Source organism: Zophobas morio, unplaced genomic scaffold (genome assembly GCF_036711695.1).
Source record: "Zophobas morio isolate AGI-343-1 ecotype UQ-CSIRO unplaced genomic scaffold, CSIRO_AGI_Zmor_V1 ptg000030l, whole genome shotgun sequence".
In the NCBI taxonomy this organism is placed as follows: domain Eukaryota; kingdom Metazoa; phylum Arthropoda; class Insecta; order Coleoptera; family Tenebrionidae; genus Zophobas; species Zophobas morio.
In genome coordinates, this window is record NW_026972135.1 from 5,346,658 (window position 1) to 5,373,392 (window position 26,735).

At 33.7% G+C, this 26,735-nt stretch overlaps 2 protein-coding genes across 4 annotated transcripts in view; one reads left to right on the forward strand and one right to left on the reverse strand.

Moving 5' to 3' along the window:
* LOC135138742 (uncharacterized) overlaps positions 1-26,735 on the forward strand; it is a 340,017-nt gene that overhangs the window by 50,291 nt on the left and 262,991 nt on the right. The gene's annotated exons all lie outside the window — the stretch shown is intronic.
* LOC135138350 (uncharacterized) overlaps positions 224-26,735 on the reverse strand; it is a 41,510-nt gene continuing 14,998 nt past the window's right edge. Inside the window, exons 3-7 of the mRNA XM_064068307.1 lie at positions 2,253-8,213; positions 2,098-2,202; positions 1,881-2,038; positions 1,650-1,819; positions 224-1,595 (exon numbers count right to left, since the gene is read on the reverse strand). Of these exons, the coding sequence (XP_063924377.1) occupies positions 3,591-8,213 (4,623 nt within the window). The 3' untranslated portion in view covers positions 224-1,595; positions 1,650-1,819; positions 1,881-2,038; positions 2,098-2,202; positions 2,253-3,590. The remainder of the gene's footprint in view (positions 1,596-1,649; positions 1,820-1,880; positions 2,039-2,097; positions 2,203-2,252; positions 8,214-26,735) is intronic.

Here is a 26,735-nt window from a genome sequence, read left to right on the forward strand (position 1 = left end):
AATGAGGGAGAAAGAGAAAGGTATTATCCACTACTCGCTTGTGTATACGACGGTCGCGCCTGCGCACGTCTCATTTAACGGTTTTATTCCACGGAATTTTTCTTACGGTTTTACTATCACATTTTCTTCAGTTCGGTCGCGCAGCAAAATCGCTATCCCCTCCAAGCCTGCCGTAAGGAACTTCGTTCCAATAAAAACCAACTTAATTAAAAATTGTAAAAAATGAAGTTTACTCTAATGTTTAATAGCAAACAACAATCTATTTCAGGATATGTACACATTAATTAATTTTTTACATATTTACACACCGTGATATTAACACTATAGGTACAGATTGATTACAATCTTTAGATAATAGGTTTATTGAAGTCCTTGGTTAGAGTAATCACCGTTACATTACTGGTAATAAACTTATAAACTACAATACTTGTAAGTACATATTTCCACTACAAAGTAAAAATGTCGCTCACATGTGTCATGATACTTTTTTTAATAAACTGACAAAACTATGATTAAATGAAGAAATACGATAAGGTTGCAGTCCGTCTTCGGTATTTTTGCTCCAATTCAGATTTTTACACCTTCTATCAACAACTAATCTCCAAAAGAAAACCTGCTTCAATTACGTGCTTTGATTCTGTTAAGTGTTTTTTCACATGTGTACCAATTTTCAAGAAGAAAGATAGTTTCGTAGTTGCTACGCTTACGCATCTTCAGTATTTGGTCACAGTAAACTTCCCAGTTCTTCTCTGAAACAAACTTTGTCAGTTTGTTAAAGGAAAGGAGTATGTTTTTGGGAAATCATTGTGAAATGCTTAAAACACTATGAACAAATTTTAACCACAAGCCACTTCGACGCTGGATGAGAACCACGGCTTGGTACAAAATGTTTATTTTAGTTATGCAACTTGAGTGGATGCATATTGAGAAAAATATTCGACGATGGAAAACTGCCTTGAAGTCGTTTCTTGCTAATTCTGACTATAAGTAAGTAGTTAAAAGGTATCATGGCACTTTACATTTCAAAATTGTTAAATATTTTGTATTCGAAGCGCCGAACAGATGCAAATACAAAAACGCGTTTTGAAGGCGTGAACAACGAATCTAGCGTTGCCATTTGTTAGATGAAACGTATCCTGAAATGTTAATAGCATCACGTGGGCTTTAGCACGGGTTGTTCATGCTTCGATCTTTAACATGAATGCTGCATCCGTTGAGCGATTCTGACAAAAAGACACACACAGACGAAATAAGTTACACATTGGAGCAACCATTTACAACACTACTTGCAAATAATAAAGTTATCATTATACTACATATTAGAACTAGACTTAATTGTGCGATGGAAAACTATCTCAATCAAAGTGAATGTGTTATTAATCTGTTAAATGATGTTACCTGTGAACGGTTAGGCCATATAAATAATATGAATCTGATTAAAATGTTTTTCTATCGCACAATACTGTTTTCTATGCACTGATTTCGGAATGTATAGACTATTTGTAACCACTAGGATGACAAGATGAAGTTCCTCCTGATGGTGTATTTATTTCCCCTAAATTCTCTGGTTTGGAATTCTCTTAGCGTATGTTTTGCTGCAATTTTGAATATTTTGTGGTACTGTGAAATTTTAAAGTTATAAAACTTACCTTAAAACGCTCTTCTATTGATATTGTCCAGGTCAGTTAGCGGTATTAAAAACACTTGTTAAAAGTTGAGGTTAGAAACCTGATTCCGCCTAAGACATATTTTGTGAAGATACGAAATTACAGCACCACTTGCGGTTTTTAAATTCGTTGTTCTGCTGGCCAGGAAAAGTCTATAATGCAAAATGAGATCAATAAAAATAAGTAGGTACCTACTTCGGTAGGGAAATTTACCTCTTTTAAATTAGTTGGTATTAAATGTTATTTTATAAAGTTTTTCACAATCCATCTTGAAATGGAAGTATTTTTGTAAACATTGTTCCAATATTAGTTCTTGACGAAACACAGAAGTTTTGGTTCCAATTTTTTTTTAAATTAAGAAAACACCCGTACTGAAGAGTTAAACCAAATTTATAAAGTTAATTTCAAAATATTTTTACATTTTACTTACCTTAGTTTATGTGTTTTATTTGTATTTTTCAAGTTGGATAGTACGACGTACGCCAGTTTTTGCTGCATCTCTTTTCGTGTTGTTGTGAAGGCCTCACGAAAAACACTGAAATTTCATAGTTAGATAACACCAAATATATTTAGATGATGGCTCACCTAAAGTAAAATTTGAAGTGTAGCTGAATTTGGCCGAAAATATAGGTAGTTGAAAAATTTCATTAAAAAAAATGCGATACTTATGCGATCGTCAACTAATTAAAATTTGGAACAGTATCAAAACAATTTATCGAAAGTTTAAGTTTTGTGTGAATAGAATAAAATAAATTTGATGAAAGTTAAAAAATCCGAAAATGGTACTTCAGAAAAAACTATAAAGAAAGTATTTATAAAAGAAGTCGTCATGTCAAATTAGTTTATTCAGTTGAAATATGTAGCCATAAAAGAAAGTGAATTATTTAGCTTGTGGCTATATTTTCCATAGATGTGAAAATTGTGTGAATCTAAAATATAAGTTTAAATATAAGAGTAGATAGATAACACAATACAAATCTTCACAATTTCTGAAGACAGATGAATGATATAGGTATGTTTACAAAGATGTCCATCATAAAATAGTATTTTACTTTTGATTTTTGTCTTTCGTCAATTGTGTTCCGCGAATTATCAAATCTATTTGCTACTTTTATTAAATAGTGCTCTATGTTTGTCAAACTATTTTGCTTTGTGTCAACACAGTTTCTTTTTGTTAACAAAACAGTTTCGTTGGGTTGATAAAGACTGTATTTAACTCTAATAGAAATTAAAATTAAATTGTTAGAGGAAAATCCTCAACTAGAAATAAGCTCATCTACCATAAACAGACCTATTAAGTAATTTCACTAATCAATTTTTTTACTGATGAATTTGGGACATAGGTAGATACAATCCAGGAGGTCGTACGGAAGATCACCAAGTAACTGTAGCGCAAATAAAGTTAAAGCTCAGCTGAGAGGCCATAATTACTCGATTGCGAATTTTTAAAAACCCTTTTAAATCACCTACAAGAAGACAATATTAGGGGCGCACGGACATATGTTAATGAACAATGTAAGATTTCACAGAACTGAAGATTCAACAGTTGATTTCCTGTATTTCTACCCCCATATAGGCCTTTTCTTAATCCAGTTGCATAAGACTTGGTCGAAGTGTGGAAACGACGTGCGCAGCCCTCTTTGAAATCTACAGATCAAACCCCATTGGGGAATTAATTAATTAGTGGCAAGACTGGCAAGTGATTAAAAAAAGTCAGTGTAGAAACGAAGACGAGTTTTATATACAATATTCAAGTACACAATGCTTCTGAGGCAATAACCCAAGAAGATCATCCAAATTATGTAGGGCATATGGAGACATATTTGGGGGACTTTATCAACAGAAATGAAATTCTGAATTAAAATAATTTGTTATAGGTAGGTACTTCAGGATTATGGATAGAGACTTATTTATTAAAATATATTACTTTTTCTTGGGGATCAAAAGAAAAGTATTTGCGATTGATCGAAAGAATTTTGGAAACAAAATTATTAAAAAAAAAAATATGGCCGCGGATAGTGATAGAATTTTGAAAGTCCGACTCAGCGCGGAGGAGTTTTGGATCGCCGTTGAACTAACAATTTTTCCGCCACATTTTACCAGGCATTCGACGGTTTTTTCGTGACCTTGAGAGGAAGCTGCTTCAAGCGGTGTCACACCATATTTATCAGCATGATTGATTTCGGCTCCGTGTTTCATTAGGCATTCGACAATTTTTTCGTGACCTTGAGAGGAAGCTGCGTAAAGCGGTGTCCGACCATTTTTATCAGCGCGATTGATTTCGGCTCCGCATTTCACCAGGCATTCGACAATTTTTTCGTGACCTTGAGAGGAAGCTGCGTGAAGCGGTGTTCGACCATATTCAGCACGGTGAGTCATTTCGGCTCCGCATTTCACCAGGCATTCGACAATTTTCTGGTGACCTTGAGAGGAAGCTGCTTCAAGCGGTGTCACACCATATTTAGTAGCGCCATTGATTTCGGCTCCGCATTTCATTAGGCATTCGACAATTTTTTCGTGGCCTTTCCAGGCAGCTGCATAAAGCGGTGTTCGACCATATTCATCAGGGCAATCGATTTCGGCTCCGCATTTCACCAGGTATTCGACTATTTTTTCGTGGCCTTTCCAGGAAGCTGTGTAAAGCGGTGTTCGCCCATATTCATCAGCGCGATTGATTTCGGCTCCGCATTTCATCAGGCATTCGACACTTTTTTCGGGACCTTGAGAGGAAGCTGCGTAAAGCGGTGTCTTACCACCTACTAGAATGCGATTTATTTTGGCTCCGCATTTCACCAGGCATTCGACAATTTTTTCGTGCCCTTGACAGTAAGCTGCGTAAAGCGGTGTCTCACCATATTTATCAGGGCCATTGATTTGGGCTCCGCATTTCACTAGATATTCGATAAGATTTTCGTGGCCTTTCCAAGAAGCTGCGTAAAGCGGTGTTCGACCATATTCATCAGCGCAATTGACTTTGGCTCCGCATTTCACCAGGCATTCGACAATTTTTTTGTGACCTTGAAAGGAAGCTGCGTAAAGCAATGTGTTGTCATAATGATTAGCGGGTTTAATTTTTGCTCCGCCTTTCATCAGGCATTCGACAATTTTTTCGTCACCTTTCGAGGACGCTGCGTAAAGTGGTGTCTCGCCATCTTCATTAGCGCGATTGATTTCGGCTTTGCATGTGACTAAATACTCTACAATTGTTAGGTGCCCCTTTCGAGAAGCTATTATAAGAGGCGTACTACCATCGAATTTAATACTAAAATTTACTGCTTTTTTACTCCAAGGTGAAAACATTTTTTTGTTAACAAACATTTGAAATACTTTTGCGTATCCGTGCAAAGCGGCGAAAAATAAAACATTAATTTTGTCTGTTGGACTATCCGAATCTTTCAGTTGTAGTTTGCCTGATTCTAATAATTCCAGTTCCGCTCCCAAACTTTCACTTTCTTGTGCCCATGTTAAAGGTGTGATTTTATGCAATGAATCTTGTCCTAATTTATCACATTTATCTAACAAAAACAATAACGCTTTAAAATATTCTTTCGTTTCTAATGAACTACTCATAATCTCCCTATTTGCTTCAATAACATAACCCTCAGATTTGGTTTCTACATTTAAACGCCCATGTCTTCGTCCCCAAGAACAAATGAGATGTAAGGCACTTCTTCCACATTCATCTTTACCTTTTAATATTTGATCCTGAAAGTTCTCTACTTTATCAAAATTTCTGTATAAAATCGCGATGTGGACCGGTGAATTTTTGCCAGTTAGCATGTCGAAGAAGAAACGTACATTATTATACTTTTTATCAAAAAATATGCCTCTGCGTACCATTGCAAAATTTTTAGAAAAAAATAAGGCTACAAAATATTCGGCAAAGGAAGCGTGTGCAAATTGCGGAATGCCGTTTTGTAGTCCAGTCACGATACCAACAGTTGCGAAATCTTCAGAAACAGAATCCATATCTTGAGAACAATCTATCTTTAATTGTTCCAAAACATCTTTAGGAAATATTTTTTGAAGCGCCAACTTTTCGTATTGTTTTAATTTCTTTTCCTTTTTTTCCCTTACACTTTCTTTCCCAAAATCTTTGCCTTCGTAGAAAAGGTTAAATTTTCTTTTTATAAAGTAACCATACATGTCAGTCACGAGAAATTTATTGCTTAATAACTCTAAATATTGTTTCTTCTTTTGAAGTAATACCTCTGTAAGCATATAGATTTGAAGTGGGATTCCTAATATATCTAAATGGTTTGTAAATGCAAACGTGGATTTAATTTTGTCTATCGTTGATTTCAAATCTACAGGCGCAATAAAACGGTTAAGGCGTTTATTAATATACTTTTCTTGCTCGACTTCGCTAAACTGATTGATACTCACTGACAGAGTATTAAATTTTTCTTCAAGAGAAGATCTCAAATGTTTCCTTGCAGTAACCCACTGAATGAAACCTGACTGCGACAACATAACAATGAGATCTAAAGTCCTATTTAAATAGTGAGTAAAAATTGCATCAAGAGCGTCCCATACAAAAACCACATTGCGTTGCTTTAAACACAGTTTCAAATATTCTAGATCCAGGCTAGACAGGTGTCGATATTTTTTACTTAAAATGAATGTTTGGAATTGTTCTAATTTATCTAACTTTGCTGAATTTTCTATTAAAAAATTAACATCTTGAGCACTTAGAATCACGGTCCAATATCTCGCAATACACTTGTTTTTTAGACTCTTCGTTAACTCGGTTTTGCCCATTCCTGGGTCAGCTGTTATTAGATTTATGTTGTTGCTGAATTCGGAAGCCCAAATTTCGTTTTCGTCTTTGGAACGACTACGTAATTTATATTTTCGCAGTTTATTAACAGATCCTTTGCTTCCAATCCATTCTAAATTTTGATCGTTGAGAAATTTAAAACAGTGTACAGTTTTTGATGCTGTTGCTTTAGAACATATTTTCTGAAAATCAGAATCACTGCAATTTTTTTCACATTTTATAAAAATTGGATCATTCAAAATTTTGGGGTTTGTATTACTTAAAAAACCGTCAACATCTGTTAGAGTATGATCTTTAGATATTTTCAGTTCCTGGGAATTACCTTCGCAATTTAAAACGATAACAGTATTTCGATCAACCGCTTCTAAATATTTAGTGTCTATAATATTGACAGACAAATATCTATCGACATAAAGATTGGGAAAAACTTCCTCTTGTCCATCTATATGGCATGGACCATTTGCCATCTCTAAAAGTTTTTTCACAGTAACATGTATGAAAATTTCTTCATTTTTTACAAAAGCGGTCGCTAACTTAATTACTTCTTTCCCTTGTAAAGAAATGGTGAAATTTTGTAGTATTTTGTCATACAATTCACCTTTCCATTTCAAGTTGGATAAGTTTTGAAAGACAGAGCGTTCTTTCATCCATTCTTCATATTTTCCTTCGCCAAGTATAATAAATTTTGCATCTGGACAGAGGTTAATAGCTTTCTCCATATTTTCGTGTTCTTTCACAATGAGTGGACATTTCTCCATCAGCCAAAGCAATTGTGTCAACAAATTTGCATCCAGATTTTCGACACTACTTATGTTATTAGACGAAAGAGAATAAAGTGATCGAACTTTGTTTAGTTCCTTAAGGTCGAGGCTTTTGTCCAAGTCGCCCCACAGATTTTGAATTGCGTTGCTGCCTTTTTTTTCCAACAACGTAATGTCGAACAGACAAATAGCCTCTCGAAGTATTTTCTTTTCGTCTGTGACAGAACCAAAAACAAATGGTTCAATCTGAGAAGAAAGCAAACGAAGTGCAATTGCACGTTGCATCATTTTTTTGCTTAGCTTTTCTTTTTTTCCATCTCGCATACTCCATTCTGATATGACGTAGACGTACTTCATGAAAGTTTCTTCGTTAGAGCAAAACGTCTCAATAAATCTATTCATTGTCGTTTTTGTAAGAGCTTCAAAACGATCTTGGTTTGTGTAAAGACGAAAGCTTTCGAAGAATGTTCGGTACTGCTGAATTTTTTCAGGATTTTGTTTAGTCCATTCGTCCTCTAGGATGTGAAATGTATGATAATAATTTATATTTTCAGAAATTCTTAAAACGTCGAAATCGTCTCCTGAAACTGTCTTTTTTATCGGCTTCAGGTAAAACTCTTCTCCTTCTAGTTTAAATTTTGTTTCTTCTGAAGTTTCAAATGTATTTGTGGTGAATAATATAAATTCTTGTGCTTTGCCTTGAACCTCTTGAGCAGATTTGAAATATTTGATTAAACTAAAGTCTCCCTTTTTGCCTGCTAGCTGCTTTGTAGTTAATTGTCTTTTTTCGTTACTGTGTTTTAATTGCAGTGCTTTTGTTTTTTTTCCTCTATCTGTCTCAATTTCTATAACCACGTCATCAAAATCACCAAAATTTGCATCGTTCGAAGAAAGGCGAAAGTCTTTTATTTTACTGTCGCTTACCATTTGTAGTGCGACGTTAGCGATAACCAAATCTTCGTATTTCTTGCCCTTGTCTGTTGTTCCTTTGCGTTTTTTGAAAGTCTGAAACAGAATCAACAATGTTTATAAGTCGAGAAAAATTATAATTCGTTTTAAAATATAGACCTACGAAGTAGTTAACACAAGCATCCCCTGTTACTGTTCATTGTTTTATTATTTTTTTCTAATTTAGTCTGTCAGCTTGTATATGCATGTGAATATTAATGGTTAACAATAATAATAATAATAATAATTTAATAAAATGATGACACAGCCCCGGAATTGCAAAAGGTGGCGCGTGCAACTACAAAAGACTTACTTGCACGGAAGTCACATGTCTGTTATGAAAACTAATATAAAACTTCGAAGAAGTGCTGTCAAAAACATAAGGTTCAAAAGTCAACAGCATTTCAACAGGTTAAAATTGGAAATAATGTTGCTTATAAACCTACGATTTCGAAGTTGCGTTATCAAGCACAAGAAATCAGAATTTGTCCTTTGCGTCCTACTCGACCGCAGGAATATTAGTCTTGGTGACTAACTTTAAATTTAGTTTTATGATTAAAATAAAGAATTGTAGCACTTAAAAAGCATGTATGGGTTTTTAATTTTCTAGAACCGAGAAGATCAAAAGAAAATGTAATGTGCACCTCTGTAAAGAAGTGTCTGTTATAATCTCGCCTGCTTGCTGTCGTCGTCGACGCCTCGACTTCCAAACTGCAGACTTGCGTATAATACGCAGTTTTTCATCCTTGGTACATCAATAACTACCAGGTGACTATTAATGAATGTGATTTTTTTTATCAGGTTGGCAACCCATTTAAAATTTAATAATGGCCAAACTGAATTTCAAAGCAGATGCCATCGTCTTAACGAATCAACACATTTGTTACCCGTGGTCATGTTAAAATTGACAACTGTAAACAGAGGTACCAGCGTTTTTTGGCAAATAATTCAGAATTGCCAACGCAAAAATTTGCTTCAAACATTAACTATTGATATCGACTAAATTCAAATACATAGTATTATCGATTCATCAAAACGTCAAAATGGATTGTTTATTTCATTTTGCTTCATAAAATAAAAGCAGCAGCATATCGATGTTTGATTCTCCTTTGACCAAATTTCAATTCAAAATGTCGTCATTTTATAACAGTAGTTTTTAGTTCATTATTTAACTATTCAAAAAAATATTCATGGATTGGCGGTTACTAATATAAAAACAATAAATAATGAACTAAAATCTACTGTTATAAAATAACGAAATTTGAATTTAAATTTGATCAAAGGAGAATCAAATATCGATATGTTGCTGTTGTTTGAATAAACATTATTTGCAGCTAGCATCATTCTATGTAAACGATGATTACGACCTATATTCGATGTAGATGGTGCCACCCTAAAAATATCTTTATTTCGAGTTGTGCGGCTGTTGACGGCAGGGTACAAGAAGGAGAGTCTTGATAGCAGCGATGGATGGTCAATACGACCATTTAATATCCCGTGCAGAACAGAAGCATCCGTTATAGATCTTCGAATATATAGGGGTTGTGTATTAAAATGATGTTGAATCCAATTGTAGTCGCCTTTAATATGTTTGAAGCCAACTTTAAATTCGAGAACTCTCAAAAATTTTGTCCTGAGCATTTTCTAGCAACTCCCGATCAACATTATATAAAGGTGACCAAACAGGTGAACAATAATCTAAGTGTGACCGAACTAAGGAGCAATAGAAACTTTTGAGGACCAAAGGTGAAAGCTCATGACAATTTCGCCAAATAAACCCCCACATGTTCAAAGCTTTTTTGGATATATAGGAATAATGACTTTTAAACGAAAGTGATGAGTGGAAAAATAACTTCTAAATTCTTAATCTGAGTCACACGTTTAATACAACGCTTATTCAGTTGGTACTTAAAACTGATGTTAGATTTTATGTTAAAAGTTGACATAATATAACATTTATCTAAATTTAAGGGGAGTAAGTGTCAAGGTATTAGTCAAAAGGCGTTTGGAGCGAATGTCTAAAAGGTTCTTATAAGGGGAAATCAATTTGAATCCATTAAATGTAGTTTGACAAATCTTATTTATATGGTCAGTAAATTTTAGCTGATTGTCAATATGTAACCCAACTACTCCAATATGAAGATTAAGATCTGAGTTTATTGCTCTTATTTTATTTGGTGTGCCTAAAGTAATTGAAATAGTTTTTGCAAGATTTAAGGAAAGACAGTTCTTACAACTCCATTCACGTGAACGTTCAAGATCTGAGTTAAATTTTTCTGGAGCGTTATGTTCAGATACATTGAAAGAATAATAAATTTGAAAATCGTCAGCATACATATGAAGTTGACAATGTTGACGATATTTAGGGAAGTCAGCCGTATAAATAGAAAACAAGACAGGACCTAGTACAGGTTCTTGAGGTACACTTCTTTTTATTGTAAGAGGTTTAGAAATAGAACCATGACAGGATACGACTTGAGATCTATTAAGAAGGTAGATATTTGTTCTTTCAAATTTGTGACATAAAAAATAAGTAGGTAAATGTAAGAAAGATATATCGCATGTTAAAAATGGAAAAAATCTTAATTTAAACAAATTCGTAGTATACCTAGTATATTTACAACACAGAAATTGAAAAGCTTAGAAAAGGTACAACCTAAAATATCTTTTAAATTACTGAATGGGCTGAAGACTCTTTAATTCTAATACTTCTAATGCAAATAGTTCTACTGTAGACTTCCCTCAAACATATAAGGCGTTTATGGCTTCACACCAATTTGACTCCCATTATAATTCAATAGGCCGTCACAGCCGGATGTCTTAAACCCGCTCACCGATACCTACCTGAAAAGAACTTTTCTGGTAAAAGCACAGGGCAGGACTGAGTTTTGCATTTACCGACAACTGTGCCTTTCGATTTTTTTATTTTAGGTAAAAACAAAGTAACTTTGTACTCAATCATTTTTTATTACAGCAAATTAATTAGAATTTTGACATACACAACTATTTGCTTATTAACTACTACTGCTTATTTATTGATCGAAATTGTCACTGTCATCATCACTCGACTCTTCTAAATTAAAAATTAACGGTTTTATCAACCGTGCCCTGTACTGGTCTTTTCCTGAATTTGTTCTTCAAGAAGGCACTGTATTTTGTATCTTCTGTTACAAACCGCATTTCTATTTAGAAATATATGTTTTCGGATCACCGGCAAAATTTTTTGCTACAATATATCGAAAAGTATTTAAAAAAATTGGTCTAAGGAGTTTAGACGGTACTTCCCTCGCTGTCGGAAACGTGACGACTGCATGCCTATTATGTTTTTTTTTCGCAGTAGATTTCAAAGCATTCGGTTTGGTAGTTCCTGATTAAATCAATAAAATACATTTACGCATTCATTTTTTTTTTGGGTCACCCTGTATATGCAAATCGAAAAAATATGAACTGAATGAAAAATCACAAGAAGGGACTCATCATATTTTGTACATTTTAGATAGGATTTATTCAGCAAAATTTTGTGGTGACGTCATACATTTTTTAGAGGGGATGAGCAAATACATTTTCATCAAAAACTTACCATGCTTATGATAACTTTAAAACATCTTCAAGATTTCAAAGCATTCGGTTATGTAGTTCCTGATTAAATCAGTAAAATAAATTCACGCATTAATTAATTTTTTTGAGTCACCCTGTATATGCAGATCCAAAAAATATGAACGGAGTGATAAATCACAAGTACAGACTCATCATATTTTGTACAGTTTAGATGGGATTTATTTGGGCAATTTTTGAGCTGACGTCATCATTTTTTTGGAGGGGATAACCAAATATATTTTGACTAAGCATTTATTATGCTTTTTATAACCTTAAAACATCTGCAAGATTTCAAAGCATTGGGTTTTGTAGTTCCTGATTAACTCTATAAAATAAATTCACGCATTCATTAATTTTTTTGAGTCACCCTGTATATGCAAATCGAAAAAATTTGAATGGAATGATAAATCACAAGAAGAGACTTACCATATTTTGTACATTTAAGTTAGGATTTATTCAGCAAAATTTTGTGGTGACGTCATAATTTTTTTAGGGGGGACGACCAAATACATTTTGATCAAAAATTTACCATGTTTATGATAATTTTAAAACATCTTCAAGATTTCAAAGCATTCGGTTTTGTAGTTCCTGTATAAATCAGTAAAATAAATTTACCCATTCTTTAATTTTTTTGAGTCACCCTGTATACGCAAATTCAAAAAATATGAATGGAGTGATAAATCACAAGTACAGACTCATCATATTTTGTACAGTTTTGATGGGATTTATTCGGCAAATCAAGTTTTTGGAGGGGATAACCAAATATATTTTGACTAAAGATTTATGATGCTCTTTATAGCCTTAAAACATCTGCAACATTTCAAAGCATTCGGGTTAGCAGATTCAAAATTAAATCGCAAAATGTTGTTTTATAATTTTGATTTTTTTTCCAAAAATCTGGACGTTTCGGGTAAAAACTCAATTCGAAGTCGTAAACTACATGTGTAGGACTATGTTATTTTATACAATTTAAAACCCATTTACTATGTACAATTTTGAAGGGTCGTCATCGCATTAGTGGTGGGGATGATTCGACAAATTTTGGTTAGCGTTTTACCACCTAAACTATGTTTAATACCTCCACTTCAGACTGAAGGAAGATCTTAATTGGGCGACAGCGACCAGGAATAAATTTACCTAACCTCTGTAAACTAATATTAGTGATATTTACATCATTAGTAGTTACTTGCAGGATGTTAGAGATGTCACTCGTCTTAGACATTAAACGCTCATCACGAGACATTGTTTCAGGCTGCTAGGGAACATTGTAAATCATGACGTTTTTACTTCGTTTTTGTCTCTCTTGTACCACGTCTTCAAAATTGGGCTGAGCACAGGGGCGGCTTGTCCTATGAGGCAGGTGAGGCAGTGCCTCACCAATGAATTTTACGCCTTATTAGGATTTTTATTATTTTATACGGACACATTTCGGCCAATAATTTGTGTCTTTTTTCTAAAATTTTAAAAATAAATATAGAAAATTATATTCTTATTTTTATCTCGGTAGGTACTCGTTGCTCCCTTAATTAAACAGCGCGCTCGGCACAACATGTATTTTGTGACGCAAATGAGGCAGACTCGAAGCTTGCCTCTACAGCATATATAGAAATCATGTCGTTAATAGGCAAGCAACCTGCAATACACTCATACGCGGTATGAGTTGAAAAAAGAGAAAATTGAGGCTAGCCTCATTTCCGTGCTTGCAAAAGAGATGGACAACTATAATATTTGCGCGCGAGGAACGTGCGATTACAATGCACTCTGCACTCGCAGGAATATTCAAAATTAGGCCGTTGATTGTTTTGCCACAAATCTGTGTGTGTATAAATTGATTCAAAATTTCGGTAACAGAATTTTGTCTTAAAAGTGCCTACGTTTGCGTGGGTCGCGTTAGTGCTTTGTGCTTGTCATAATTTGATTTCGGTAATCGTTATTTAAGATTACGAGTAAATCGGAATTTTTCTCTACTAACGTTAAATGACAATGGCAGTTCTGTTTTTTCTACTTTCACGTATGATGATAATAGTCCAGTCATTTTAGAATAAAAATGGCATCAACCTCGGAATGAGAGATAATAAGCTGAATTTTTGTATATACCTTAATTTTGGCGTTTTAAAAGTTGTCTCAAAAGTCTCATAAAATCTCGTGTCTGCGTCGTAAGTTATTCAAGGTCAAAGGTGAAGAAAAACAGTTTTTTGCGATTATCTCGGTTTCTATTATTTCAATGATGTTAACATCTATTATCATAATTGTAGAGCACAACATTTGGGACAAATTTTATTTGAAACATTTTTTCATGCGATCAATCGTTTTTGAGAAAGAGGGCAGTGAGCACGCAGCACTCATCCATACGTACTGTAATGCAATCAACCGTGAATATCTGAGAATACTACCTTGAATTTTGAAAAATTTGTATTATTTATCAATTAATACATTGTATTTAAACATTTTACATATTTTCAACATATTCATTGAATAATACTTACTTACCTATCTACTTTGTGTAATTAAAAACGCATTTAATGAAATATTTATTGTATATCTCAATTTATTTATATCTTTAAAATGTGTAAGGTTTTAAATACTTATTTTTCTATCATGATTATAACTGGAAGGTCTGGAAACAACGATTCAGGGCACCGAAGATGATAACGATGAAACAGAAATTCCCGAACGCCCAGAAGATGACGGTGAAGAAGAAGAAAATTAATACTTTTGTTCTTTAAATTATTAAAGATTTCTAGATTTTCACTGCAATTCAATTTCAATCGTAAGAAATGTACAGGTACTGAACAAAGATAAAATTAAAATACATTAACTCGTTTTACTTCCTTAAATCTTTACTTTGAAAAACTTAATATAACTTTTAGATATATAATAATATAACAAGTATAATATATTATCTAATATATAAAAACATTCACATTTAAAAGATAAAGTACTTAATTATTTTTCTACTTAAAATCTACTTTCAATAAATTAAGATATACATACAATAAGTATTTCATTTAAAGAGTTTTTAATTCCACAAAGTAGGTAGGTAAGTATCATTATCATTAAATGAATGTATTAAAAATATGTAAAATGTTATTAAATGCAATGTATTAACTGATAAATAATACAAATTATTCAAAATTAAAGGTAGTATTCACAGATATTCACGGTTGATTGCATTACAGTACGTATGGATGAGCGCTGAGCGCTCACTGCCCTCTATCTCAAAAACGATTGAGCGCATGAAAAAATGTTTTAAATAAAATTTGTCCCAAATTTTCTGCTCTACAATTATGATAATAAATGTTAACATCATTGGAGCAATAGAAACCGAGATAATCGCAAAAAACTGTTTTTCTTGACCTTTGACCTTGAATAACTTACGACGCAGACACGAGATTTTATGAGACTTTTGAGACAACTTTTAGAACGCTAAAATGAAGGTATATACGAAAATTCAGCTTATTATCTCTCATTCCGAGGTTGATTGCTAATTTGACTGGACTATAAATTGTATGTAGTTAAGGAATTAAAACCGCCGGTTCCTGATTTGAGTAACTCGTTAATTGATCCATAAAAAAAATTTAAAATAAATCCGTATTTATATTTTATATTTTTTTCATTTTGTTTTTTGTTATAAATCAAATTAGCTTTATTTTATGTTGTATTTGATCTTTTTCGATATGTTTTCTTTAAAGTTTATTTTAATTTTGTTTTTTGTTAGAAGTTATATTAGTTTTTTCTGATCACGCTTCCCTTTCCTTTTGTCCTGTCATTCTCATCCTTTCCTTGCAAGACCTCCTTACACCTTCACGTTGGTTCTTTGTGGACAGTTAAATGAGTTTACAAATTTGTTTTTCGCATTTCATTCAGTAATACACTAGATTTATGCACTTCAAATCGTACAGTAAAAACTCATTTTACTGAATAGGCAATCATTACTGCATAGCAACCATTACTGCATAGCAACCATTACTGCATAGCTACCATTACTGCATAGCAACCATTACTGCATAGCAACTATCACTTTTTTCGCTTCCCGCCACTGGCAAAATACTCCATACGTCTTCTCGTATTTTTCCTTTGATTTCGCAGGGAGCAGACTCGTGCAAGCTTCGCGGGCAGCATTCAAAATATCCTCACTTACGGGAATATTCCGTGAATCCATTTCTGATTTAGTTTAAAATTGTTTGACTGTTGTTGTATGCGAAAAACAAGTTCTGCTTGGTTGCTACGTTATTGAAAAGCGTTACCTACTATTATTTTTTATTCGTACTTGACTTTTACATAATATTTAAAATTATTAACGCAAATAATATCTGGTTATGAAATGCGAAAAAATAGTATACGCGCCTCGATAGAAAAGTCTTTTCACAACTCGTATGGTTTTTAAGTTACTCGTTCGCTTCGCTCACTCGTACTCAAACGAACCATACTCGTTTGGTAAAACTTCACTTTTCTATACTTGGCACGTAATGTACTATTATTTGACTAAATAGAAAATATTTAAGTAATCTTGATTTATTTATATTTTAGAGCGTTTTGTGCTTTGCCTCATCAATTTTTCAAGTCATGAAAGCCGCCCCTGGCAGAGCAGGATTAGGTTGATGGCAGTGGCGTAACTACCGGTGTTCCATGTGTTCGGCGGAACACGGGCCCGCTTCTTCAAGGGGCCCGGTCTGGTCATACGAACATTTTTTTTATTAGATTTTTTTATATTTTGTCCAAATTACATCCCGAAATAAAAAATTCGAATATGTGCGGTAATCCCATGATTACAGCACATTCATTGCTATGTACCAATTTTTTGCTGCAAAGGGCTGGATTCTGGCGGCATCTCAATATCATAAACTCAATAAACTCGGGTTTTAGCGACCGACACCGGCGGTCGAAAATGCAGCAGCATCTGTTTCTAATAAACCTGTCGCAGTGTCCCAATCCCATTGTGGCAAATCTAACACCCCATGTATAGTGAACCAAGAGTTATAAGGTTATATGGCCATCATAAAATCATCCCATTGTGTCGAAGTTAAGTTGTTTACAATAGAAAAGGTTTTAGGGTCGTAAATAACGTGTCCACTGCAGCTCGACCGGCTCTTGTGGTTTCGTTCAGGGGCGGCTTTCACTAAATATGAAAATCCACCACTCCACTATTTCTTTACTACCTGCAGCCGCTGAAGGTTCCGAAATAACCACTCGCTTTGAAAGCCGGCCCTGTTAAATATGAGCAAGAAATGTTTAGAAGATGATTTATTGCCAACCGGTAAGCTTAGTGCGAACTACACAAAGGGGGTATTTATTTGCGGTCAACTACTTTTATGATGGCCATATAACCTTATAGGTCTTGGTTTACTATAGTACATTACCAATGTTTATCCGACAAAAGTATGACTAATTTATGGTGCGGGACAACAAAATACTTAAATTTTGTCCTCAGATCTACAGTGAAACTTCATGCTGTAATAAGACATGAAAAAACATTCAGTTTCAGTTGTTTTATGAAAACTTTCGTATTTTCAAAACTATTTTAATTTTGTACCTGTGGTGCTTTTTTTGGAATAATAAAATATATCTGATGTATGTTACAACTAGTAGAAAAAACTGGACTGCGAAATTATTACAGAATAAGTACCTAGTACATGCACTAGTTTCACTGCAATTATCACAGCATGTTTCACTTCTTTTACAATATCTTTTGGTGGCTTCAGCGGAAAGATCTTTTTCGAAATTAAAAATGACTAAAAATTTTTTAAGAAACACAATGGGTCTATGCAGATTATCTTCACTGAATCTCTCAATTGGAAATCAAATTGCCAAAAGCTTAGATGTGTCAAATTTTGTATCTACTTGTGCCCATTGGAAAGCAAGAAAACAATTTTGAGATTAAAAAAAAATGGGCATTTTTATCTATACTTCTATACTTCTACACTTACTCATATTATAAAGTTGAAGAGTTTGTTTGGTTGAATGCGCTAATCCGAGAAACTACTGGTTCGAATTCAAAAAATATTTTTGTGTTGGATAGTCCATTTATCGAGGAAGGTTATAGGCTATTTAACATCACGTTACGATCAATAGGAGCGGAGCAGCAATGAAAAATATCGGAAAACGGGAAAATTATTGCTCCTTTGACAGCTTTCGTTGCTTACGTTGCTTAAACAGTTAAAGTTACGTAAAAATCATGTATGATGGAATTGTTCCCTTCTAAAAGTTCTAAAAAAAGTCCGCGACAGCATATGTCTATCTTTTAAGGTCGATTCAGTATAACATTTTTTATGGTAATAAAATTTGTTCTAAAATAATAATCTAATAGTATAAAATTCTGGGGTCACAGTGTTTGTAACCAAACTCCTCCGAAACGGCTTGACCGATTTTTATGAAATTTTTTGTGTATATTCGGTAGGTTTGACTGGTACGTGGATGGATAGAAGGTTAACGTTGATTGAAGTTTAGTAAAAGAATACTTCAATCACGGTGACAGATAAGGGTCAAAAAATAGACCAATAATGTAACTCAGAAAAAGCTACAAATCCGTATAACTCACGTCAAAATAAAGCACAGAAGATCAAGCAAAATAACTGAAAATCAGCGGAGCAATTTGCACTGTAAACCCACACTAATCGCACGTCTAATGCGTCATGAAAGATAGAGAAAACGTAAAAGTAGAGAGTCGGCCGACGGACTCGATTACAATACTTCCTTTGCTTACGCTTGGGAAGTAATAAATTGTTACAAAAATACTAATTAAATGGCCTATTATTATTATTATTTTTTATTTATTTGTTACTATTTAGTGTAAGACAATAATTTTTAGAAATTTTATTTATCTATGTATTTTTTATTAAAAAAATTAAGCTCGATAAACCTGTTTTTATAATTTGTAAATAAATTTAGTTGTGTTATTACTAATAATAGTAATAACTTATTACACTTCTTTTCAATTTTTGGAGCATATGCAACTGCATATCTCTGCATATATTAATAAAGTTACTGCATATTTGTACAAATTTCATGCATATTACATGATCATATTTTTCAAAATTTTGCTGCATACTTTTCGCTCTCTAGTCATGTATTATTTTTAATATAACAGCAATATGAATGTATTCTCTGGATTTGAAAAAAAGGACGGTGACACCGTCAAAATTATTTGATTTATCAAAAAACTTAATGGAGCAGTTTTCTATGACTGCGATCGTACTTATTAAAGATTTTAGGTTTTTTGCTTTCAGTATCTTAATAATATTTTCAAATGTGCAGAATAATCATTAAATAATTAAGGTACGGAAGAAACGTAAAAAACAAAATTACTCTTCCTCGCGTCCTTCGCGTCTCGGCCGTCCCTGGCACGTGGCATGGTTTACATTTACTAAGTTTTATGAAAGGTCGGCTGTAAAGTACTTTAAACGTCAAAGCTATAAACGCCTTAAATGTTTGAGGGAACTGTAATTCCTGTTTGATTCTTCGTTTATAAAATTAATTAAAATTCGTAAATCAATGTTGACCATCCAACCCTACTTGATAAGTATAAAAATTGTAAATGTTAATTAAATAAATACATATTCAGTATATTTTACAAATACTACTAAATTTACTTTGACGTAATGAAATTACACTATCTTAAATTTGGGCATTAGTTACTGTTTAATAATTTTCTTTCATAATGTTAATTATTAAACACAAATAGGTAGAGTTTTGGAAATTTCGTTTTACCCTATAAAATTTTATTAGCAATAACGAGACCGGCAGTAGTACAATAGCAGGAGATATTTACAACTTAAAGTTGTCGGGTGCCGGTAATCTCCAGATGGTAGAAAGCAGAATAATCCAGGTCTGGACAGGGCCCATCGTTACTCACGAACAAAAGTGGTGAGCATTATTTTATTAATACAACTACCTGCTAAATGTTTTCTGACAAATTCGAGTGAACTAGTGTGAGCCATAAATATTTTTTACCATTGTACTACTGCCCGTCTCGTTATTGTAAATAAAATTTTATAGGGTAGAATGAAATTTCCAAAACTATACCTACTTAATATCTAATCTGTAGATACTGCAAAAAGCATAGACTGGGCTAGGCTTATCCTAGGTTTTTGGTTATACCAACTTATTTTCAAATATCATCCTTCGTAGTGATTCAGATGTTAACTTCAAGTTGGAAAAAATGTGGGTAAGAGACTTAATTAAATTCAAAACAATTTATACAAGCGACATCAAGAAGTGGTGAAGCCTACTCCACCTACTTTGCAAAATGAAGAAAGACTGCGTTTATTATTTCACACTGAATACAGAAAATTGTGCAATAAATTAAAAAATATTGTGCAGTTTTAACTGATCACGACTCATTTTATAACTGTGCAAATTACATTTCTTTTTTAAACGGTGTGAAAATCCGTTAAATACTGATTATAATATAATTTTTTTTTCTGAGCAGATCTCAAATAAATACCGAGCGTTTTATTACCACCCATTTATTTTATTGATTAAATCAAGAGTTGCAAAACTGAATACTTTGAAATCTTGAGGTGTTGAAGTTATTGTAAGCATGCACAGATAATGCCAGCGTGGTTGGAGAAACGCGTCGACAAATATGTTGTGTGTTTTCGGTGTTGTGAAAATACAGGTTCTATAAAATACAAAGTGGTCGAAAAATTATAAAATTTAATTTTGCGAATATTATTTTTACTTCCTGAGCATAAGCAAAGAAAGATAGTGTAATCGAGTCTATCAGGGAGCGACTGACTACTTTTATGTTTTCTCGACATTTCATGGCCCATAGGGTATGAAAAATTAGATCTCGTGGCTCAGTCTGTGTACCGTCTGTTCAGATTTTTATTGGGCAGATAATCTCCAAAACTACCGGACCGATTGTATTTTATATAAGTATATATGTTAAGAATATCGTGTAGATGGTAAAACGCTAAACAAAATTTGCCCAATCTCCCTATCAATGTCATGACACTGCACTTCGGGAGCGAGGGTCCTGTCGAAATAACTTTCGACCAATTTTTACTTCCCGAGCGTCAGCAAAGGAAGTATTGTAATCGAGTCCATAGGCCGACTCTCTACTTTTACGTTTTCTCGATCTTTCATGACCCCTAGAAGACGAAGAAATAGGTCTGCCATTTCCGTTTATCTGTCCGTCTGTCCGCCTGTCCCTCTGTTCGTCTGTCCGTCTGTCCGTCTGTCCGTCTGCCGTCTGTCTGCCGTCCCGGATTTTTATTAGACAGATAATCTCCGAAAGTACTGGACCCATTGTTGTGAAATTTTGTACTTATATTAGGAATATCATGTAGATGGTAAAACGCTGACCAAAATTTGTCCAATCATCCCCACCACTAATGCGATGACGTCAGTTCAAAATTGTACATAGTAAATGGGTTTTAAATTGTATAAGATAACATAGTCCTACACGTGTAGTTTACAACTCCGAATTGAGTTTTTACCCGAAACGTCCAGATTTTTGGAAAAAAAATCAAAATTATAAAACAACATTTTGAAATTTAATTTTGAATCTGCTAACCCGAATGCTTTGAAATGTTGCAGATGTTTTAAGGCTATAAACAGCATCATAAATCTTTAGTCAAAAAATATTTGCTTATCCCCTCCAAAAACTTGCGGTCTAGGACAATTCGGCGCGGCCGACTTGGCGCGGTACATTTTGGCGCAAGTCATCTTAGCGCGAGCCATCTTGGCGCGGATCAACTCGCACAAAGAAAAATATATATATAAATATATATAAATTGCAGCCGTTGCTAACATAATCTAACTTTTTATAGTCACCAACACGTAGAGGGATAATGTCGACTTTTTAATGGACACACGGGCGCTTCGCGCCCTGTACCACATTACAAACATACTCCTAAACGTGGAACTTCTTGCTCCGTGGATCATTTAGTTATTGGAATTTGTGCGAATGAAATTCCGTGTGTATTTGGTTGTCTACACTTGGCGTAACTAATAGGGTGCCAACCACAGTACGAACAATAAATATTTTTTATAATATAGGTACACCCACCTACTCGCGTCAAAATGGCTTGCGCCAAAGCGTCCCTGCCCCAAGTTGGCTTTGCGCCAAAATTTCTCGGGCCAAGTCGGCTGCGCCAAGTAGGCCGCGCCAAGTTGGCCGGGCCAAGTCGGCCGCGCCAAATAGTCCCATTCCGAAAAACTTGATGACGTCAGCTCAAAAGTTTGCCGAATAAATCGTATCTAGAATGTACAAAATATGATGAATCTGCACTTGTGATCTATCACTCCATTCATATTTTTTGGATTTGCATGTACAGGCTGACTCAAAAAAATTAATGAATGCGTAAATTTATTTTATTGATTTACTCAGGAACTACAGAACCGAATTCTTTGAAATCCACTGCGAAAAAAAAACATAATAGGTATGTAGTCGTCACGTTTCCGACAGCGAGGGAAGTACTGTCTAAACTCTTTAGACCAATTTTTACTTCCCGAGCGTAAGCAAAGGAAGTATTGTAATCGAGTCCGTCGGCCGACTCTCTACTTTTACGTTTTCTCGATCTTTCATGACCCCTAGAAGACGAAGAAATAGGTCTCCCATTTCCGTCTGTCTGTCCGTCTGTCCGTCTGTCCGTCTGTCCGTCTGTCCGTCTGCCGTCCCGGATTTTTATTAGACAGATAATCTCCGAAAGTACTCAACCGATTGTTGTGAAATTTTGTACTTATATTAAGAATATCATGTAGATGGTAAAACGCTAACCAAAATTTGTCTAATCATCCCCACCACTAATGCGATGACGTCACTTCAAAATTGTACATAGTAAATGAGTTTTCAATTGTATAAAATAACATAGTCCTACACATGTAGTTTACAACTCTGAATCGACTTTTCACCCGAAACGTCCAGATTTTTGGAAAAAAAATCAAAATTATAAAACAACATTTTGAAATTTAATTTTTAATCTGCTAACCAGAATGCTTTGAAATGTTGCAGATGTTTTAAGGCTATAAAGAGCATCATAAATCTTTAGTCAAAAAATATTTGCTTATCCCCTCCAAAAACTTGATGACGTCAGTTCAAAAGTTTGTGGAATAAATCATATCTAAAATGTACAAAATATGATGAGTCTGTACTTGTGATCTATCACTCCATTCATATTGTTTGGATTTGCATATACAGGGTGACCCAAAAAAATTAATGAATGCGTAAATTTATTTTACTGATTTACTCAGAAACTACAAAACCGAATGCTTTAAAATCTTGCAGATGTTTTAAGGTTATAAAGAGCATAATAAATGTTTAGTCAAAATATATTTGCTTATCCCCTCCAAAAAATTGATGACGTCAGCTCGAAAGTTTGCCGAATAAATCCTATCTAAACTGTAAAAATATGATGAGTCTGTACTTGTAATTTATCACTCCATTCATATTTTTTGGATTTGCATATACAGGGTGACTCAAAAAAATTAATGAATGAGTAAATATATTTTATTGATTTAATCAGGAACTACAAAACCGAATGGTCTGAAATCTTGCAGATGTTTTAAGGTCATAAAGGGCATAATAAATGTTTAGTCAAAATATATTTGCTTATCCCCTCCAAAAACTTGATGACGTCAGCTCGAAAGTTTGCCGAATAAATCATATCTAAAATGTACAAAATATGATGAGTCTGTACTTGTCATTTATCACTCCATCCATATTTTTTGGATTTGCATATACAGAGTGACTCAAAAAAATTAATGAATGCGTAAATATATTTTATTGATTTAATCAGGAACTACAAAACGGAATGCTCTGACATCTTGCAGATGTTTTAAGGTTATAAAGAGCATAATAGATGTTTAGTCAAAATATATTTGCTTATCCCCTCCAAAAACTTGATGACGTCAGCTCGAAAATTTGCCGAATAAATCATATCTAAAATGTACAAAATATGATCAGCCTGTACTTGTGATCTATCACTCCATTCATATTTTTTGGATTTGCATATACAGGGTGATTCAAGAAAATAAATGAAAGCGTAAATTTATTTTACTGATTTACTCAGGAACTACAAAACCGAATGCTTCGAAATCTTGAAGATATTTTAAAATTATCATAAGCATGGTAAATTTTTGATCAAAATGTATTTGGTCGTCCCCCCTAAAAAATTTATGACGTCACCACAAAATTTTGCTGAATAAATCCTATCTAAAATGTACAAAATATGGTGAGTCTCTTCTTGTGATTTATCATTCCATTCAAATTTTTTCGATTTGCATATACAGGGTGACTCAAAAAAATTAATGAATGCGTAAATTTATTTTATTGATTTTATCAGGAACCACAAAACCGAATGCTTTGAAATCTTGTAGATGTTTTAAGGTTATAAAGAGCATAATAAATTTTTAGTCAAAATATATTTGGTTATCTTCTATAAAAAACTGATGACGTCAGCTCAAAAGTTTGCCGAATAAATCCTATCTAAAATGTACAAAATATGATGAGTCTGTACTTGTGATTTATCATTCCATTCATATTTTTGGATTTGCATATGCAGGGTGACTCAAAAAAATTAATGAAGGCGTGAATTTATTTTATCGATTTAATCAGGAATTACAAAACCGAATGCTTTGAAATCTTGGGAATATTTTAAAGTTATTATAAGCATGGTAAACTTTTGTTCAAAATGTATTTGTTCATCCCTCCTAAAAAAATTGATGACGTCACCCTTAAATTTTGCTGAATAAATCCTATCTAAAATGCAAAAAATATGATGAGTTTGTACTTGTGATTTATCATTCCATTCATATTTTTTAGATTTTCTTAAGAGGTGGTTCAAAAAAATTAATGAAGTCAATTTATTTTATTGATTAAATTAAAGGCAACACTTATTATTAGTATTACACCCCAACCAACCCAATTTGGTAGACACAAAATTTGTTAAAGGAAAAACTCGGTTGAAACATAAGGGTAGTACGCTTATTTACATCGACTTTAACATTACAGACCTGCATTTGTTTTATGCGCTCACTTGGTTCCGCGAATGTGAAATAGACATGTTTATAATCAACCAATTGTGAATTTCACCGTCAAGAATTAAAATAAAACCCACAATTTTATATAATAAGCGGAAGTCGAAGCAATAAAACCGATGGTCGTTTTGTTTACAGTTTCTCTGTTTGACTCTCACGTATGCTGTTACGCTTGTCATCTTAAATTAAGAATGTTTATACATAAACGATTTTCAGTTGCCTTTCATATTACTAGACAGCGGATTTTTGTCGGGCTACGTCACGATTAGAAGTGGTGACGCGCTGGATCGCCGGGACTCAGTAGCGGGTGATAGATAATCACTGAATTTAATCAGTACTAATTCCATAAATATAATTAACGATTTATTAATCAAACGGCTAAGTAAATGAGAACGTTAATTAACAGCAGAGTGCAACGAAACAGCGTTATTCTAATCTCAAATAAACGAAGTGCAGTCCGCAACCGCAATGAATTCGCATCCCGTACGAGCCGTACCAAGTTTGGCCTTGCCTAGCCCGACAGAAATCCGCTCTCTAGATATTACACACTGGCGCCGTATACGTGAGTAAATTGTTTCGTTATTTTATTGATTATAAGAAATCAATATTCAAAATGACCCAATTCATTTTCCCGAAAATTTGGGAATACAATAATTTTATTCTTAGTATTTTTTTAATTTTTGAAAACCCTCATCAAGCAATAGACGCTCTAAGAACATATAAGCGTAGCGACAACTTATACTTAAACAGAGACTTGACACCCCGCCAGCAAAACTACAATTTTGTCATTCGCACGGAATTTAAAAACAGGCTAGAAAAAGGTGAAGATAACATATTCTTGAAGTACGTTAATGGAATTCCGAAAATCGTCCCCAAAAAGAATTTAAAAAGCATGCAAATACCCAACAGCCAATAGAAAATAATTTAAACAACTTAATGATAAACTATCAAAACGTCAGGGGATTAAACACCAAGGTTAATGTCTTCTACCCTAATGTAGCAGCGAATGACTATGATGTTATAGCCGTTACTGAAACGTGGTTAAAATCTGACGTTTTAAGTAGTGAATACTTTAACTCGAATTATGTAGTGTACAGTAATAATAGTAAAGGTAGGGGCAGAGGGGTTCTAATTGCAGTTCGAGCAACTTATGTATCCAAGCAATTGTCGCTAATATCTCCTATTCCTGAAGCTGATCTAGTCGGTGTCCAATTGTCTCTCCCTAATAATTATAAATTAAATATAATTAATCTGTATATACCTCCGGCAGCTTCATGTGAGCAGTACGATGACGTGTATGATTACTTAATGGCTAAATGTACTTTATCGAAATGTACTCTCATTATGGGTGACTTTAATGTTCCACAATATGTTAAAATGGTTACTGCAAAAGATGAGCTGGATCGGCTAACAGGCACATGTATTCCGTTAAATGAATTTTTGAATATTAATAATTTGAAGCAGTGTAATTTGATAATGAACTCCAACCTACATTTATTAGACTTAGTATTAACGTCTAGTGATCTTACTTGTAATGTTCAACGTTGTGATAACGCACTAGTCCCAGAAGATAAGCACCATCCATCTTTAGATATAGATGTCAATATATCAGTGGCTAATCATGAAGTGAAATTTGGTAAATATGGAGATACTAATGATAAGATGAAATATAATTTTCGAAAAGGCAATTATGTACAGTTATATAATGCAATAGCTACTAAAGACTGGTCACAAATTCGATCTATGAAAGATGTTAATGAGGCATGTGACCTTTTCCACCAGGAACTAGATGCATTGTTAGACTATTCTGTTCCGAAAAGCACAGTGAAATTGTCAACATATCCTGTATGGTACACTGCATCAATTGTTAAGGACATAAAACTAAAACGTCGTCTGTGGAAACGGTTTAAAAAAAATGGGTTCAACAGAGATCTTGCTAGAGTCAATTCATTAAGAAAACGAATCAGAACAGAGGTGAATAAAGCCTACAGAAATTTTATT